This window comes from Mustelus asterias, unplaced genomic scaffold (assembly GCF_964213995.1).
Source record: "Mustelus asterias unplaced genomic scaffold, sMusAst1.hap1.1 HAP1_SCAFFOLD_2280, whole genome shotgun sequence".
NCBI lineage: Eukaryota > Metazoa > Chordata > Chondrichthyes > Carcharhiniformes > Triakidae > Mustelus > Mustelus asterias.
Window position 1 is genome coordinate 13,920 of NW_027592225.1, and position 18,728 is coordinate 32,647.

The 18,728-nt window shown below is 44.9% G+C and overlaps 1 protein-coding gene across 1 annotated transcript in view; it reads right to left on the reverse strand.

The window, feature by feature from the left end:
• Positions 1-18,728, reverse strand: part of LOC144489533 (E3 SUMO-protein ligase ZNF451-like) — a gene marked incomplete at its 3' end in the record, with an annotated part of 51,422 nt that overhangs the window by 12,242 nt on the left and 20,452 nt on the right. Inside the window, exons 3-4 of the mRNA XM_078207401.1 lie at positions 16,360-16,443; positions 13,737-13,853 (exon numbers count right to left, since the gene is read on the reverse strand). Of these exons, the coding sequence (XP_078063527.1) occupies positions 13,737-13,853; positions 16,360-16,443 (201 nt within the window). The remainder of the gene's footprint in view (positions 1-13,736; positions 13,854-16,359; positions 16,444-18,728) is intronic.

The window sequence follows — 18,728 nt, forward strand, 5'->3', positions numbered from 1 at the left end:
ACACTCATAGCTGTCTGAATGTTCCAGCCTATGCTGCTGGGATATAGCACTGCTCCACCTTGTAACAAAACAGAGGTGGTTTTTGGAATCGATCATCATGGGAATAAAAAGCAACAAGAACTTGGGAGAGGTTTGGATTAACAATAGCCAGCATGGATTTGTTAAAAGGAAGAACACACTTAGAATCATAGAATCCCTACAGTACAAAGGAGGCCGTTCGAACCATTGAGTCTGTATCAACCACAATCCCACCAGGCCCTAATCCCGTAACCTCATATATCTACCCTGCTAATCCCCGACACTAGGGTCAATTTAGCATGGCCAATCAACCTAACCTGCACGTTCTTGGATTGTGGGAGGAACCCGGAGCACTCGGAGGAAACCCACGCAGACTTGGGGAGGAAATGCAAACTCCACACAGTCATCCAAGACCGGAATTGAATTTGTGTCCCTGGTGCTGTGAGCCAGCAGTGCTAACCACTGTGCTACCAAGACTAACTGAACTTGACTAAGTGAATTTTTTAATGCAGCAACTGTGAAGATTGATGAAGGGAGTGCAGTGGATGTTGTCTATGTGGACTTTAAGAATAAGTTTGATAAAGTACCACAAAAAAGATTAATAAAATTGAAGTTTATGAAACAGGACGGTCAGTGCTCAATTAGATTAAAAAATGTTTAAGACGAGAAAGCAGCAAGTTTTGTTTATTTATTAGTGTCACAAGTAGGCTTACATTAACACTACAATGAAGTTGCTGTGAAAATCCCCTAGTCGCCATTAGCACGGCCAATGCACCTAACCAGCATGTCTTTCGGACTGTGGGAAGAAACCGGCGCACCCGGAGGAAACCCACAGACACGGGGAGAACGAGCAGACTGCGCACAGACAGTGACCCAAGCCAGGAATTGAACCCGGGTCCCCAGCACTGAGAGACAGCAGTGCTAACCACTGTGCCATCATGCCACCCCAGTTGTGGTACATGGTTGCTTTTCAGACAACAGAATGGTACATTGGCATTCCTCAAACATCATTACTGGGACCGCTGCTTTATCTTTTGCTTTGTATAAATCTTGGAATACGGAGTAAAATTACAAAATCTGCTGATGATACCGAACTTGTAGGACTGGCAAACAGGGAGGATGATATGAAACACACGCAACAGGAATTGGACTAACAAGCAGAATGGGCAGACAAGTAGCAAATGGATTTTGAAACAGTGGTGTGAGGTGATGCATTGTGGCAGATGGCATATTTTGGCAAGATGTAATGATTGGTGTGTCACAGGGATCATTGCTGGGGCCTCAACTCTTGACAATTCATATAAATGACTTGACAAAGGGACTGAAGGTATAGTTCCTAAATTTGCTAATGACAACAAACAGACATGGAGAGAGCACAAAAAGGCTACAAAGGGATATAGGTAGATGCTGTGAGTGGGCAAAAATCTAGCAAATGGAGTATAATGTGGGAGAGTGTGAAACTGTCCATTTTGGCAGGAAAAGTAAAAATGCATATTATCGAAATGGGAGAGAGATTACAGAGAAGATGCAGAAGGATCTGGGTGACCTAGTGCATGAATCACAAAAGGCTAGTATGCAGGTACAGCAAGTAATTCGGAAAGCTAACAATGCTATTTGTGAAGGGAATGGAATACAAAAGTAGGGAGGTTATGCTTCAGTTGTACAGGGCAGTGGTGAGACCACGTGCTGTACTACAGTATTGGTCTCATTTAAAGAATGAGGTAAACGTGCTGGACGCAGTTCAGAGAAAGTTCACTAAAGTGGTGTTCGAATTGGGAAGCTCGTCTTATGCGGAAAGATTGGACAAGCTAGGCTTGCATCTGCTGGAGTTTAGAAGAGTAAGAGATAACTTGATTGAAACATACAAGATTCGAGGGAGTCTTAACAGGGTCACTGTGGAGAGGATGTTTCCCCTTGTGGGAGAATCTAGAACTGGGAGCCATTATTTAAAAATAAGGGATCACTCATTTAGAGCAGCGATGAGGAGAATATTTTTCTCGAAGAGGATTCTCGAAGAACCACGCTGTTCCTCAAAAGGTAGTGGAAGCAGAGTCTTTAAATATTTTTTAAGGTAGAGCTAGGTAAGTTTTTGATTCACAAGGGGTGGGAAAGGTTATCGGGAGGTCGACAGGCATGTGGAGTTGCGGTTAAATCAGATGATTTTATTGAATGGTGGAGCAGGCTCGAGGGGTTGAGTGGCCTACTCCTGCAAGTTCATATGCAAGCCAAGTATTCTGAGTACCTTTCAGTGGGACCTCTATTGACCAGGATCCTAACAGGACACAATGCACAGGGTCCCATCAAACCACAGTTCATTCATCAAACGTACACAAGCTAAGATTGGAGTAGGGGGAATCTGCTTCATTTATTCACTTAATTTGATTTGATTTATTATTGTCACACGTATTGGTATACAGTGAAGAGTATTGTTTCTTGTGTGCTATACAGACAAAGCATACCATTCAGAGAAGGAAAGGAGAGAGAGTGCAGAATGTGTTAGTCTTGCTAGAGTGTAGAGAAATATCAACTTAATACGAGGTAGGTCCATCCAAAATTCTGATGTCAGCAGGGAAGCTGCTGCTCTTGAGTTGGTTGGTGCAGCCAAGGGGTAATCAGACGTCAAACCTCAGGATGCAAGGCTGTGCAATCTGACCCAGAATATTGTCCAGCCCACTGAAGTTCCAGGATAATAATTTCTTACAATCCACATTACCCAATCATAATTAGGCATATTTCCTGTCATTTCACCTCCACAGAAAACATTGTGCTCCATGTTATATCTTGCCTTCACTTATACTTGCAACCTAAAATCCCAAACCAAACACTTGAAACACTCATTACAACTGACAGGAATCCAGGTGAAAAGAAAATCTGTCTTTAATGTGTCAGTCAATTTTTCTATCTGTGCCCTCCTGATACCTTTAGTTATGCACAACAGTGTTGAGAGAGACCTGGATCTCTCAGTCCCAACAAAGGCGTACACACATATTACAAGCCATTTCCCTTAAAGCTTGCTCACTAGAGCTCTTTGTAAACATTATGGGTCAAGCTGAACCTTACAAGCAGCAAGGGACTCCAGCAGGAACAGCCGAAAGCTCGTCTCAAAGTATATCAGCAGGTTCTTCCACATTGCAATGTAATCAAAAGAGGGCAGCAGGCTGGAACAGGGATCAACGTGATACTCAGATTGGAGCTTAATGCTTCTAAATTGTCAGGCTGCTTGTCTGCTATCCAATACTGGATAAGCATAGATTTCCTCCACAAAATATAGGGAAAGTCGAAGCCATTGCCTTCAGTCCTTGCGGCTGAAGCCCTTTAGAACATAAGAACTAGGAGCAGGAGTAGGCCATTTGGCCCCTAAAGCCTGCTCTGCCATTCAATAAGATCATGGCTGATCTTTTCATGGACTCAGCTCCACTTACCCGCCCGTTCACCATAACCCTTAATTCCTTTACTGTTCAAAAATTTATACATCCTTGCCTTAAAAACATTCAATGAGGTAGCCTCAACTGCTTCACTGGGCAGGGAATTCCACAGATTCACAACCCTTTGGGTGAAGAAATTCCTCCTCAACTCAGTCCTAAATATGCTCCTCCTTATTTTCGGGCCATGCCCCCTAGTTCTAGTTTTACCTGCCAGTGGAAACAACCTCCCTGCTTCTATCTTATCTATTCCCTTCATAATCTCATATGTTTCTATAAGATCTCCCCTCACTCTTTTGAATTCCTATGAGTATAGCCCCAGTCTACTCAGTCTCTCCTCATAAGCCAACCCTCTCAACTCTGGAATCAACCTAGTGAATCTCCTCTGTACTCCTTCCAATGCGAGTATGTCCTATCTCAAGTAAGGAGACCAAAACTGTACACAACCACCAACTCTCTCTGGAGATAGAGGATGAACCAGACTGTTAGCTACCTTGGATGTCACGTTGGGCCCCGAGATGACCTCCAACCGCATATCCACACCACTATCAAGGCTACCTACCTAGCTCCACCTCCATAACATCGCCCGATTCTGCCTTGCCTTTGTTACCTCTTGAATTGCCTATTCCAATGCACTACAGGCCAGGGTCCAACGTTCTACTCTCCAAAAACATGATCTCATCCAAAACACTGTTGCCTCTGTCCTAACTCACATCAAGTCCCATTCATCCATTACTCATGCTCGCTGACTTATGTTCGCTCCCAGTTAAGCAACAGCCCAATTTTAAATTCTTACACTTGCTTCCAATTCCCTCCATGGTCTCGACTGATTACCTTTGTCATAGCAACCTCACTCTCAAGAAACAAAGCACTAAAAATCAAGTTGTCCCGTGTATAAATCATGAGTTGTTATAGTTTACCTCAAACATGAGCCAATAAAAACAAACCTGAAAAAGCCGATGCAGAATTGGCAAAAATGAAAATACATCTCCTTGTAATCTCCCGTCAAGTAAGAAGTGGCATTGGATCAACTAATTCATTTGACATCTAGGAAATATCACTCAAGCACTAGGCAAATCTAGACAGTACTTAACAAATGAAAATGCTCAACAAGGAGATTAGAATGGACTGGAATAAAACAGGAGTCAGTGTTGGAAAGGCAGCTGAAAGTAAAATGCACAAACTGCTTCTCCCAATAGGGGCTAGTTCTCACTCTCTATTAGTAAGTTTCCAGCTTGCTAAATAATCTTCGAAATATGTATGAATCATTCACACACATTCCATGGAATCCACAAAATCCCTACTGTGCAGAACGAGGCCACTCAGCCCATCGAATCTGCACAGACTCTCCAAAACAGCATCTTATCCTCTCCCCCCGCCCTATCCCCATGCATTTAGCATGGGCAATGCACCTAACTCGCACATCTTTGGACTATGGGAGGAAACCGGAGCACCTGAAGAATGTGTAGACTCCGCACAGACAGTCGCCTGAGGCCGGAATTGAAGCCGGGTCCCTGGCGTGTGAGGCAGCAATGCTAACCACTGTGCCACCGTGATTAACAGCATTCTCACCATGTGTAGAAGTTCATAGCAGGCTACAATTTGAACATAATAAACAATATACAAGTTTTCTTCCTTCAGTTCTATTCTGGAGCACACAGACTTGAGAATATTTCACAGGTCTGTTGAAACCTAGCCCTGCTCTTCAGGATTATTTAGTCATTCAAGGAATTTACATCATTGCAACATTATGGGGGGGTTTAAGTCAGTCAGATTGACAGCAATATAGACTTAACTATTCTTTGGAATTGTGAGGGACCAGGTCAGAAACCCCAAAGTATGTTACGAAGCCCAGCTGGACCCCAACAGTTTTTTCTATTTTGCATTAGTGAGAGGATAAGGTGTTTCACTCCAGATGTGATTCGAGAACAAAGAACAGTAAAGCACAGGAACAGGCCCTTCGGCCCACCAAGTCTGTGCCGACACGGATGCCTCTCTAATCTGAAATTTTCTTGCCTCTATTTGGTTCATATCCCTCTATTCCCTGCCTATTCATGTATCTATCCAGATGCCTCTTGAATGTTGTTATAGAATCTGCTTCCACCACCTCCTCCAGCAGCGCGTTCCAGGCATTCACCACCCTCTGTGTGAAAAACCTGCCCCTTACACCTCTTTTAAACTTTCCCCCTCTCACTTCCTATGCACTCTTCAACCCTGGGAAAAAGACTTTGACTATCCACTCTATCCAAACCTGTCATAATCTTGTAAACCTCTATCAGGTCCCCCCATATCCTCCAACGCTCCAATGAAAACAATATAAGTTTGTTCAATCTTTCTTCATGGTCCACATCCGCCAGACCAGACAACATCCCAGTAAACCTCTTTTCAACCTTTCCAATGCATCAACATCCTTCCGGTTGTCTGGCAACCAGAATTGATACAATTCTCCAAAAGTCTTATACAGCTGCAAGATGATTTTCCAATTCCTATACTCTAAGCCCCGACCGATGAAGGCCAGCATGCCATACGCCTTCTTGACCACCTTGTCCACCTGAGTTGCCACCTTCAGGGAACTGTGGATCTGCATTTCTAGATCCCTCTGTATGCTAACTAATATTTCTAAGGGCTTTACCATTTACTTTATACTTTCCTTCTGCAGTAGATCTTCCAAATAGCATCACTTCACATTTGTCCGGTTCCATTCCATTTGCCATCTTTCGGCCCAGGTCTCCAGCCAATTTATATCCTGCTGCGTCCTCCGACAATCCTCCTCTATATCCACTACTCCACAATTTTTGTATCATCTGCAAATTTACTAATCACACCACCTACGGAGCTTAACTTTTACCAATTGGAAATACTTAAACATGATAAGGTAGAATTCTTAACTGCTAACCTATCTCTATTAGTTCCAATTCAAGCAATATTCCTCTTATGGAATTAAACTCCTCTTCAAAATCAGTTAGCAAACTCCCAGGCTTATAAGTTTGGGCTTGTTAACAGTTCAAGAGCCTTTGGAACCCTTCTGGGGAGGGGGAGGGGCAAGAGGGGTGGCGGTGGAGGGAGGTGAAAGGGATGGCGGCAGAGGGGGGAGGGGTGGCGGCAGAGGTAGGGGGGCAAGAGGGGCAGTGGCGGCGACGGCGGCGCGGGGCGAGAGGGACAGCGGTAGCGTGGGAGGGGGGGGCGAGAGGGCGGCGGCGGCAGGGCAGAGAGAGACAGAATCAGGGGAGAGAGAGACAGAGTGTCACCTCTTGCTTCTTTCAGGACCAGGCAGAAACTGACTCTTAAAATAAAACAGAACTGTGTATTTTCCCTGTAGGGCGAGTTCCACCCAGTCACATGACTCTGTCAATCAACCTCATCAAAACCTTACTCTGAAACCCCAGGGAAAAAAACAAAAACAAACAAAATTGCATCAATTCAGATTAAAAGAAACATACTTCCACCTAAAATAAATCATTAGCCTGCATTCTCAACATGTGAGCTGCCTGCTGCAGACAAATCAGCACCGTGTAAACAGAGCTGAATTATAAACATACCCCTTACCAAAAACATGATATAAATACAATTGTTAAAGGCACAGTATCATTCCAGAATTTAGACAGTTCAGGAGAGATTTAATGGAGTTGCTTAAAATGATAGAAAGATTAGATTTGATAGTTTCAAATAATCGGCTTGGTTTCATGAAGGAATCCAAGATGGGGTGCGGGTGCAATCTGAAAACTAGTGCTTGGTGATCAAGGAATGAAATTGGGGAGCACATTTTGAAAAGAATAGTAGAAACCTGAAGCTCCAAAAATCAATCAGTGCTGGGTCAAGTGAAGCTTTCAAAACTGACATCAACAGATTGGTAGCCAATTAGCCAAGTTGGTTAGATGGCTAGTGTGGAGATTAGAAGAATTAAAACAGCAGAGGTTTAATTCCTGTCCTGGCTGATGCTGACATGGGACCTGACCTTTGAGAGTGAAAGGCAATGGCAAACCACCACTGTTGAAAGCTTCAATGAAACAATAGCGCGCGATGAAGCTTCAGCAATCACGGACATGCTTCAGGCATGTATAGCACACCATCAATACATTATTGTTAAAGCGGAGTATCAAAGGATACAGATCAAAGGCGAGGAACTGGAGCTGAGGTACAGATCAGACAGGGTCTGACTGAAATAGCTCAAGGGTCTGAATCACCAACTACTATTTCATTACAAACAGGAACAACGTCAAATTTTAGAAACCTCTCTAACCACAAAGCCTGCATCAATTTCAAGAAGAAATTAATCTAGCTCTTTGGGATCAAGGGATATGGGGGGGGGGACCAGGATATTGAATTTGATGATCAGCGATGATCATAATGATTGGCGGAGCAGGCTCGAAGGGCCAAATGGCCTCGTCCTGCTTCTACTTTCTATCTCTCTCACTCAATGTTTTGTGAGAGATATGGGAGTCACCTTGCGTTCTTTTACTTAATTACTTTCTGGAAATCAATCCAAAAGCAATTACCGCACCAATTCCAAGATGTCCGATAAATGTATTTCCGGAACCTTTTAGGGAACGTGCACAGATTGCACATTTCCTTCAGTGGAACTGCTGACTCACTGAGCTATTTAAACAGCCCTTCACCAAGCCCTTCAGTTAGGGAAACTGAAAATAAAACACAATTGTGCATTGATATCACACCTTTCACAAGCCCAGGAAATCCCAAAGCCCTTTACAGTCGATTACGTACTTCTGAAGTGCTGTCTGTCTGTCTTGTAATGTGGGAAATGCAGCAGCCAATTTGCACTACTTCTTTGAAGTAGTGTTGTGGGATCTTCCATGTCTGTGTTTATGCTCCACATGCGCCTCCTCCCATCCTTTCTTTGTTTTTTCATTCATGATGTGGAGATGCCGACGATGGACTGGGGTGGGCACAGTAAGAAGTCTCCCAACACCAGGTTAAAGTACAACAGGGTTTATTTGGTAGCATGAGCTTTCGGAACGCTGCTCCTTCATCAGGTGAGTGGAGGATTTGGTTCACAAACAGGGCATATATACATACATATATATATATATATAAAATATATATATAAAATATATAGAGACACAATTACAAGATAATGGTTGGAATGCGAGTCTTTGCAGGTAACCAAGTTTTAAAGGTACAGACAATGTGAGTGGAGAAAGGGTTAAGCACAGGTTAAAGAGATGTGTATCGTCTCCAGCCAGGACAGTTCGAGAGATTTTGCAAGCCCAGGCAAGTCGTACGGGTTACAGATAGTGTGACATGAACCCAAGGCTACCACCGACATTGCAAACTGCCGGCTCAAAGTGGAGAGGATCTCCAAGAAGGTCGTGCATATCGACAGACATCAAATTTCTACAAAGATGCAAGAAAGCAGACAAGATATCAAAAGGACTACAGATCATGAACCTACTCAGGTCAACCTATAACACAGACTATGCTGAGAGACTTTGCCATCGCACCTCTCTCACACTCCTCAACCACCTCATACACCAGCTCTACAGCAAACGCCGCAGCCTGGAAACCAAGATAGAGTCCATATTCTCAACTTGCGCTCAGGACGCAGACCAGCTGCGAAACTCTGCCAAGCAAAAGAGACAAAGGAACTACACTATCTCCATGCACACCAAGAACAGGAAATTTGACAAACTCGGCATCACCACCAGCAGCAACCCTGTAGAAAACAGTACCACTGCAGAGAAGTCCATTGTCAACTTGTCGGACTACACACTTCAACCAGATGAAATCGAAGTTCTCAGCCGAGGGCTCAATTTCTGCCCCACCACCAAAATGGACCCCCGTCTTGCAGCAGACACAGAGAATTCATCAGGCGAATGAGGCTGTGGGAGTTCTTCCACAAACCCCAAGAGGCCAACAGCGAACACAATGAGACAACCAATGAACCAGAACAGCTGACCAGAGATCCACTGTAATTACAAGGTTCGAACAAGACCTCTTCACCGCAAAGGACCTTCAACCAACACTACACACTAGATACATCGATGACATTTTCTTCCTTTGGACTCACGGCAAATAAATCACTGAAACAACAATATGATGACATCAACAAGTTCCATCCCACCATCAGACTCACCATGGACTACTCTCCAGAATCGGTTGCATTCTTGGACACACGGATCTCCATCAAGGACAGTCACCTCAGCACTTCACTGTACCGCAAACCCACGGATAACCTCATGATGCTCCACTTCTCCAGCTTCCACCCGAAACACGTTAAAGAAGCCATCCCCTACAGACAAGCCCTCTGAATACACAGAATCCGCTCAGATGAGGAGGATCGCAACAGACACCTACAGACACTTAAAGACACCCTCGTAAGAACAGGATATGGTGCTCGACTCATCGATCGATAGTTCCCTCACGCCACAACGAAAAAACGCACCGACCTCCTCAGAAGACAAACACAGGACACAATGGACAGAGTACCCTTCGTCGTCCAGTACTTCCCCGGAGCGGGGAAGCTATGACATCTTCTGCAGAGCCTTCAACACGTCATCGATGAAGACGAACATCTCGCCAAGGCCATCCCCACACCCCCACTACTTGCCTTCAAACAGCCACGCAACCTCAGACCAGTGTACGCAGCAAACTACCCAACCTTCAGGAGAATAGTGACCACGACATCACAGCAACCTCTAAGATGTGCCGGATCATCGACACGGTTGCCATCATCTCAGGTGAGAACACCATCTACCAGATACACGGTACATACTCTTGCGACTCGGCCAACGTTGTCTACCTGATACGCTGCAGGAAAGGATGTCCCGAGGCATGGTACATTGGGGAGACCATGCAGACGCTACAACGGGTGAATGAACACCGCTCGACAATCACCAGGCAGGAGTGTTCCCTTCCTGTCGGGGAACACTTCAGTAGTCAAGGGCATTCAGCCTTTGATCTTCAGGTAAGCATTCTCCAAGGCAGCCTTCAAGACACATGACAACGCAGAATTGCCGAGCAGAAACGGATGCCAAATTCCACACGAGGACGGCCTCAACAGAGATCTTGGGTTCATGTCACACTATTTGTAACCCCACCACTTGCCTGGGCTTGCAAAATCTCACTAACTGTCCTGGCTTGAGACAATTCACATCTCTTTAACCTGTGCTTAACCCTCTCTCCACTTGCATTGTCTGTACCTGTAAAGATTACCTTTTAAGACTCGCATTCCAATATATACATATATATATGCCCTGTTTGTGCACCAAATCCTCCACTCACCTGATAAAGGAGCAGCGCTCCAAAAGCTTGTGTTACCAAATAAACCTGTTGGACTCTAACCTGGTGTTGGGAGACTTCTTACTTTTCACTCATGGGGTGTGAACGTCACTGACTGGGTCAACATTTCTTGCCCATCCCCAATGCCTTTGAACTGAGGGCCATTTTAAAGGCACAATTAAGAGTCAACCACATTGCTAAGGATCTGGAATCACATGTTGGGGTGACACGGTGGCACAGTGATTAGCACCACTGCCTCACAGCATCAGGGACCCAGATTCGATTCTCGGCTTGGGTCTCTGTCTGTGCGGAGCGTGCATGTTCTCCCCGTGTCTGCGAGGGTTTCCTCCGGGCACTCCCGCTTCCCCTCTCAGTCCGAAAAACGTGATTAGGTGCATTGGCCACACTAAATTCTGGGTTTGGGGAGTACAGGGGTCTCCTTCCCCCTGGTGCCACACACCAGTGTCTACCTGGACAGCTCAGTGCCGCGGGACTCAGGCAACCATCGCAATAAAGGTCCGAAGTTCGATGGAATGGAGTGTTGGGGGGGGGGGGTGCCACGACTAAGAGGGAAGCTGCACCCTGACAAGCCTGCATGAATAGCCCACAGATCAGGGGGTCAAAGGGATACCACACTCTTTACTGGAAGCGGAGGCACAAAGACTCCAGAGGCCCAAGTGCAGTATGGGTGCCTTGCAGATGATGGGCTCAAGGAGGGAGGGGGCAGGTCGGGAAGAGTGGCTGAATCAAAGAACAGACTTGTTCTGGAGGCTGCTAGCCTTTCTCCTCTGGCTTGCTGACATCCTGCACAGTCTGGTGAAGACAGGTGGGCTGGAGAGATTGATAGGAGTGTACTGGATCGTGTAAAACAAGTGTGCTGGACTGGCCTTTAAATATGACACTGATAAATAAACTTTAAAAAGATGCTGCCTGACATCTTTTGTTCTTCAGATTTCCAGCATTCCGTGGTTATTACTGTTTTGCATCCAGTGCTTGGGTTATTTACTTATATAATGGCCTTATTAATCTGTGTCACAACTTTGAGTCACTCATGAATCTATACTCCAAGATCACCTTGGTTCAGTACCAAGCTTTTGGTTCTGACGTGTCAGTCAGTAAATACTAGCACAACTACATCCAGGCCTGTATTCAACCATGTGTCTGCTGCTCGCACTAACAGATCTTTGTACACCGATCTAACATTTACCACCAGAGTATAATCGCACCTTTCACAACCTCAGGATTTTCCAAAATGTTTTACTGCCAATTAAACACTTTTGTATTTGCTGTCATCATGTAGGGAAGTCTAACATTCAATTTGTGCACAGCAAGATCCCATAAGCAACAATGTGATTACAACCAGATGACTTGTTTTTGTACTGATGCGGATTGAAGGACAAATGTTGGTCCAGGAAATCGGGGAACTGCTGCTTAATCACTGCACGTCAATAAAAATACTTCACTGGCTCTCCTGCACTTTGGGACCTCCTCAGGTCATCAAAGCCCCTGCTATAAAAGGATCTTTCTCCTCCTGCATCAGCTTGAATTCAACCTGTTCAATTTTCACTCTTTCTCTCCTCAAACGATACAAAAGTCTGAGGTCACGTACCAACCGACTCAAGAACAGCTTCTTCCCTGCTGCCACCAGACTTTTGAATGGACCTACCTTATATTAAGTTGATCTTTCTCTGCACCCTGGCTATGACTCTAACACTACATTCTGCATCCTCTCCTTTCCTTCTTTATGAATGGTATGCTTTACCTGCATAGCGCACAAGAAACAATACTTTTCACTGTATGTTAATACATGCGACAATAATAAATCAAATAAAACTTGATGCGCACACAGCTACAGTGTTCCTTGGGTACTGTCCCCAGTTGTCTGCTCTTTAGGCTTAAGCTGTCAGCCTGTCTGGGTGCTGTGGATGTCCCTGAGCCAGAGGTGCCAGTATTGCCAACTGTACCCACTGCAGAGGTAACTCAGAAATCTATAACCCTTAGAATGAGGAAATAAGTACCAGTTGATCATTAGCAACCAAAGTGCATACTTTGCAACAATATGAATGGGGGTTGGCTTTTGCATATAATTAGATTGCACTCCACCAGGCCATTTGACTTAGAGTCAACACTCCATATTAGCCTCCTCACATCCCTCTTGGTGTAAACTTCGTCACATATCCTTTTCTCCCAAGTGTGATTCTTAAATTTCCATTTAAATGCATCTATCCACTTGAAGTTCCCTATGTTACATGGCTGTGGACTAAGAGCTGGAAAGTGGGATTTAACTGGACCTCTCGTTTTAGCCAACACAAGACATGATGGGTTGAATGTGCCGCAGTCTTCCATAACATAAATTTCTACAATCAGTGCTTTTAACTAACTGTTCCTTTTGGAAGCAAGTTACACATGCAGAGACCCACACACACAGACCCTTTTTCAGCCTGTGGGAGCAACTTAATCCAATTAATTACAAGCCTGATCACTGACATCAATGCAGCCCACAAAATGGTAGGGTCTTAGTTGTTTTCTCATTTGTGCCTGTATCCCTGCTGTTTTAACCATCAGCCATCTCAGCAACACTTCCTCCATCGCCCCTACTATTTTCATTCTGGGGTTGTACGAAAGTAAGAAGCATTAAAGTGGGGTCACGGCAGAAGGAAGTTTGGGCAGCACTCAGCCACAAGGGGTTTAGCAGCAACTCACCAAGGCTCCTTTGACCGCACGTTGCAAAACTTCAACCAGGAGTACAAGGCAACAGGGTACTGTGTACACCACCACCTGTAAAATTGCTTGTCAAGTCACACACAATCCTGACTTGGAACTATAATCGCCATTCCTTCACTTGTGGAGTCAAAATCCTGGAACATCCTCCATAATAGCACCATCTAAACCACACGATCTGCAGCAGATCAAGGCAAGGGGCTCAGCGCCCCCTCCTTGAGAAACTAGGGAAGAACAAATACTGGCCTTGCCTGTAACACTCACGCCCTCAGCACGAATACAAAAAACATACTTTGCTTTCAAAACCTCGATCAATGCATTAATCTGTTAGCAACTTACTTGAAAAGCTTTGCATTTCTCTTCTTTCAACTGTTTTTCAACTTCCACGTGTCGTGCCAATCGATCCAGTGTTGACAGGACTCTTTCCTTTTGCCAATCAATGTGATCTTTTGGTTTCTGTTTCATTTGCAGAACAAAAAAACAAAGCAGCAATTGATGTGATTTATACAAAAAACTGGGAACACCCGTTTTAAAATTTCATCAAAATGCTCGATTTCTAATTTCATCATCAGCGTTGGAGGTGTCAGACATTTACTGTCCATGCTCCAATTCCCCGGAGGTGGTGGTGCTCTTTGTTAAACCACAGCGACTTCATAGAATGATCCAGAAAAAGGTCAACCTGCCCAGCACGCCTGTTCCAAGTTTTTGGTAGAAACATCCAACTAGTTCATTTCCCCTCCCTCTTAGTTTTTCTCCACGGTGGCACAGTGGTTAGCACTGCTGCCTCACAGCACCAGGGGTCTGTGCGGAGTCTGCACATTCTCCCCGTGTCTGCGTGGGTTTCCCCCCTCAGTCCGAAAGACATGCTGGGTTAAGTGGATTGGACATGCTAAATTGTCCCTTAGTGTCCCAAGATGTATAGGTTAGGGGGGGACTGGCGGGATAAATGTGTGGGATTATGGGAATAGGGCCTGGGTGCAGTCCCGATGGGCCGAATGGCCTTCTTCTGAACTGTAGGGTTCTGTAATTCTCTGAATAATGTATTTCTCCAATTTCCTTTTGGAAGTTACCACCAAATCATCTTTTCAGACAGTGCGTTACAGTAATTCACTGTGCAAAAGCAAGGTTTCCTCACACTACCTAGCGTTCTTTTTTCCAGCTTCTTTAAATCTGTCCTCTGGTAACCAATCCTTCTGCTCGTGAAAGTTTCCTCTTATTATTTAATCAATTCTTGCACACCTGGATTAAATCTCCCCTTAGGCTTCTCTGCTCCAAGGAGAACAAGTTTTTGGAGTCTTTCTAACATAATTGAGCCCCTTCATTCCTAGAATCCATCTAGTTAAACTTCCTCCCCAAAATCTTCCTCTGAAATTGAACGCAATGCTCCAGCAGAGACCTATCTAGTGTTCCATGATGGTTGAGCAGAATTTCTTTTTGGTATTCCATTAAAATCAAAAATTACATGAATTTCTTTTTAAAAACAGCCTCATCAAATTGTCCTGCCACCAACGCCTCTACTTTCTCAGGAGGCTACAGAAATTCAGCATGTCCATTACGACTCTCACCAATTTTTACAAATGCACCATAGAAAGCATCCTTTCTGGAGGTATCGCAGCTTGGTATGGCTCCAGCTCTGCCCAAGACCGCAAGAAACTACAAAGGGTTGTGAACGAAGCCCAGTCCATCATGCAAACTAGTCTCCCATCCACTGACTCCATCTACATTTCCCACTGCCTCGGAAAAGTAGCCAGTATAATCAAAGACCCCGGACATACACTCTTTCTGATTGGCAGTCAGTGACTAGTGGGGTTCTGCAGGGATCTGTGCTAGGACCCTAACTGTTCACATTGTATATTAATGATTTGGAAGGGGGAACTGAATGTATTATTTCCAAATTTGTAGATGAGTTGGAGGGTGAGCGGTGAGGAGGATGCAGAGATCCTTCAGCGTGATTTGGACAGGCTGTACCAATGAACAACTGCATGACAGATGCAGTATTCTGTGGAATAAATGTGAAATTATCCACTTTGGTAGCAATAATAGGAAGAAAGATTATTACTTGAATGGGTGTAAACTGAGAGAGGTGGATACTCAATGAGACCTTGGAGTCCTTGTGCATCAGTCACTGGAAGTAAGTGCATAGGCGCAGCAGGCAGTAAAGGCAGCAAATGGTATGTTAGCCTTCATAGCGAGAGGATTTGAGGATAGGGATGTTTTGCTGCAATTGTACAGGGTGCTGGTGAAGCCACACCTGGAGTATTGTGTGCAGTTTTGGTGTCCTTATCTGAGGAAGGATGTCCTTGCTATAGAGGGAGTACAGCGAAGGTTTACCAGGCTGATTCCTGGGATGACGGGTCTGTCATATGGAAAGAGACTAAGTCGGTTAAGATTATATTCATTTGAATTTAGAAGAGTGAGAGGGGACCTCATAGAAACTTATAAAATTCTAACAGGGTTAGACAGGGTAGATTCAGAATGTTCCCAATGGTGGGGTCAAGAACGAGGGGTCATAGTTTAAGGATTAGGGGTAAACCTTTTGGTACTGGAGGTGAGAGAAATTTCTTCACCAAGAGACCGGTGAACGTGTGGAATTCACACCACAGAAAGTAGTTGAGGCCAAAACATGAGTGATTTCAAGAAGAAATTAGATTTAGCTTTTGGGGCTAAAGGGGTTAAGGGATAAGGGAGGAATCAGGATATTGAATTCGATGATCAGCCTTGATCAAGATGAATGTCAGAACAGGCTCGAAGGGCCGAAAGGCCAACTGCTGCTTCTTTCTATGTCTCTACATTTCTATGTCTGTTGCGAGTTCCACATTTTAATCAGTTTCTGGCTGAAAGTAGTTCCTCCCGAATTCCTTACCTGATCTATCGGTGATTAACATTCTGTGATTTCGAACTCTCTCCAGATGTCGACCCCTGTTAAGCCCCTGAATAATCTTGTGTACAATCCTGTACTCACCCTTTGGTGCTGCACAGTATTTCCTTCACTGTCTTCATCGCTTAACAGATCGATACATTCCAAAACCGGCCTTAACGGCTGCTCCTTTAACCACACAGGAAAAAATAATTACTCCACAGACACACTTCAACACAAAGTTGTTGTGCTAGCCCTCTCGGTTTCTGTATCACAAACACCAAACCCGTTCCCAGGCAGGAGGTACCGCACTGCTACAAAGCCAATCTACCAGGCCAAAGAACTGCAAAATAAGTGAGCACAACGCGGTCGCGAAAAACAAAACCCTGTTTCCTCTTACCCTATGAGTCGGTGCTCCCAATTAGACTTTTCTCAGTGATATGACTGGTGAGGAGTAGCTGGAGTCTTTATCCGCTTTGTACCCGGAGGAAACCCCCGCAGACACGGGGAGAACATGCAGACTCCAAACAGGCAGTGACCCGAGCCGGGAATCAAATCCGGGTCCCTGGTGCTGTGAGGCAGCAACGCTAACCACTGTGCCACCCATAATTTCGTTAGGGCTAACTTAGCTGATTAAAAGTCTCCATTCTTGAAATACGAACACCCATGATTTGGAAGCGATTGCAATTTCAGTTGTATAACTTTCTCTGGTTCCATCACAGGTGGTCAGTTGAGAAATGCCCATTTCCCCTCCCCTTGGCCGACCAAGTGAACTGCAAGACTTTTTTCATTGGTAAAATAGGGCAGAAACCCAAAAGGATGTTTAAAAACCAAATCTGAAGACCATAACACTGAATTTACAATATACTTTACAGAATGAGAATGCAATATTGCAAAGGGAGAGATAGTAAGGTCACATACTCCTTGAAATACAAGTGTTTAAATAAGTTAAGAGGGACACAAGGATCATGGATGGATTTTCTTATGAGGAGAGGCTGTGTAGGATGGGCTTGTAGTTACTGGAGTTTAGAAGAATGAGAGGTGACATTATTGAGAGACATACAGGATTCTCAGGGGCCTTGCTGAGAGATTATTTCTCCTTGGGGGGGGGGGTTTAAATCAAAGACCCAAGGGCATAATCTCAGAATAAGGGGTCGCCCGTTTAAGACTGAGGTGAGGAAGAATTTCCTCTCTCCAAGGGCAGTGAATCTGTGGAATTCTCCACCACACAGGGTTGTAGGGGCTGGGTCATTAAGTGTGTTCAAGGTTGAGATAGATATTCAATCAGTAAGGGAACCGAGGGTTATGGGGATAAGGTGGGAAAGTGGAGTTGAGGATTATCACCAAATCTGTCATGAGCTCATTGAATTGGGCAGACTCAAAGGGCTGAAAGGCCGACTTCTGCTTCTACATCTTATGGCTGAGGGTAAAGGTAAAGTCGCCATAGTCCCAGATGATCATAGGTTGCTCTCCCCTTTGAGGGGAAGGGCTGGATCACCTCACCTCAGGCGAGCGGCAAGGTCGAGAAGGTAGGGCCTTCATGTGTAACTTCAGCCGGTATAGGAATTGAACCCGAATCACTCTGCATCACAAACCAGCTGTTCAGCCAACTGGGCTACACCAACACTGAGGGGCCGGAGGTACTAATACAGACACCACTAACTGTAGCGACGCAAGTAATAATGCCATTAAAAATGCAAACAGCATTTGTGTGTCTGAGTAACCAGAATTGGACACAGTGCTCACCCCAATGGCTAAATGGGAGTATCGCACTCGAGGCCGAGAGAAGGGCTTCCTTACTTGGTACTTCAGGGCACCTGCCCAGATGACAGCAGTGTTAATCTGGTTATCACTCGGCAGGTCATAACCAGGATCAACATTCCCTATGTCCCTACAGGATATAGAAAAGCCGGAGGAGAAAATAGCACAAAGCAAGCAAATTGCCAATGCTAGCCAACAATACCATTTGGCGCATGTATTGGCAATTCTTCACCCATGCCATATCCGTCCACACTATTGCAAATTCTACTGTTACATTGCAGGAATCCAGAGGTCATGCCTTCAAGGTAGAATTAAGATTGTGAATGGATCAGTGCCTTCTGAGGGCCCCAACAGCTCATGTCATTTTGCAATGATAGCGTGGCATGGGGCCTAAGTCAGGTTAGCGTGCAGGTTATGCACTCCTGACATGGGGCATGCTTTGAATTTCTCAAAATCGGATATCTGCTGGCCTAACAAGATAGCACTCCAAGGACACAGAGTCGCTACCCACCAAAGACAAACTCTAGACCCATGTCTCCTGATATACCCAAAGGAACTCTGACATTGCTGGGCACCCTCTAACCAAGACTGCAAGAAACTACAAAGGGTTGTGAACGAAACCCAGTCCATCACTCAAACCAGCCTCCCATCCATTGACTCTGTCTACACTTCCCGCTGCCTCAGAAAAGCAGCCAGCACCATCAAGGATCCCA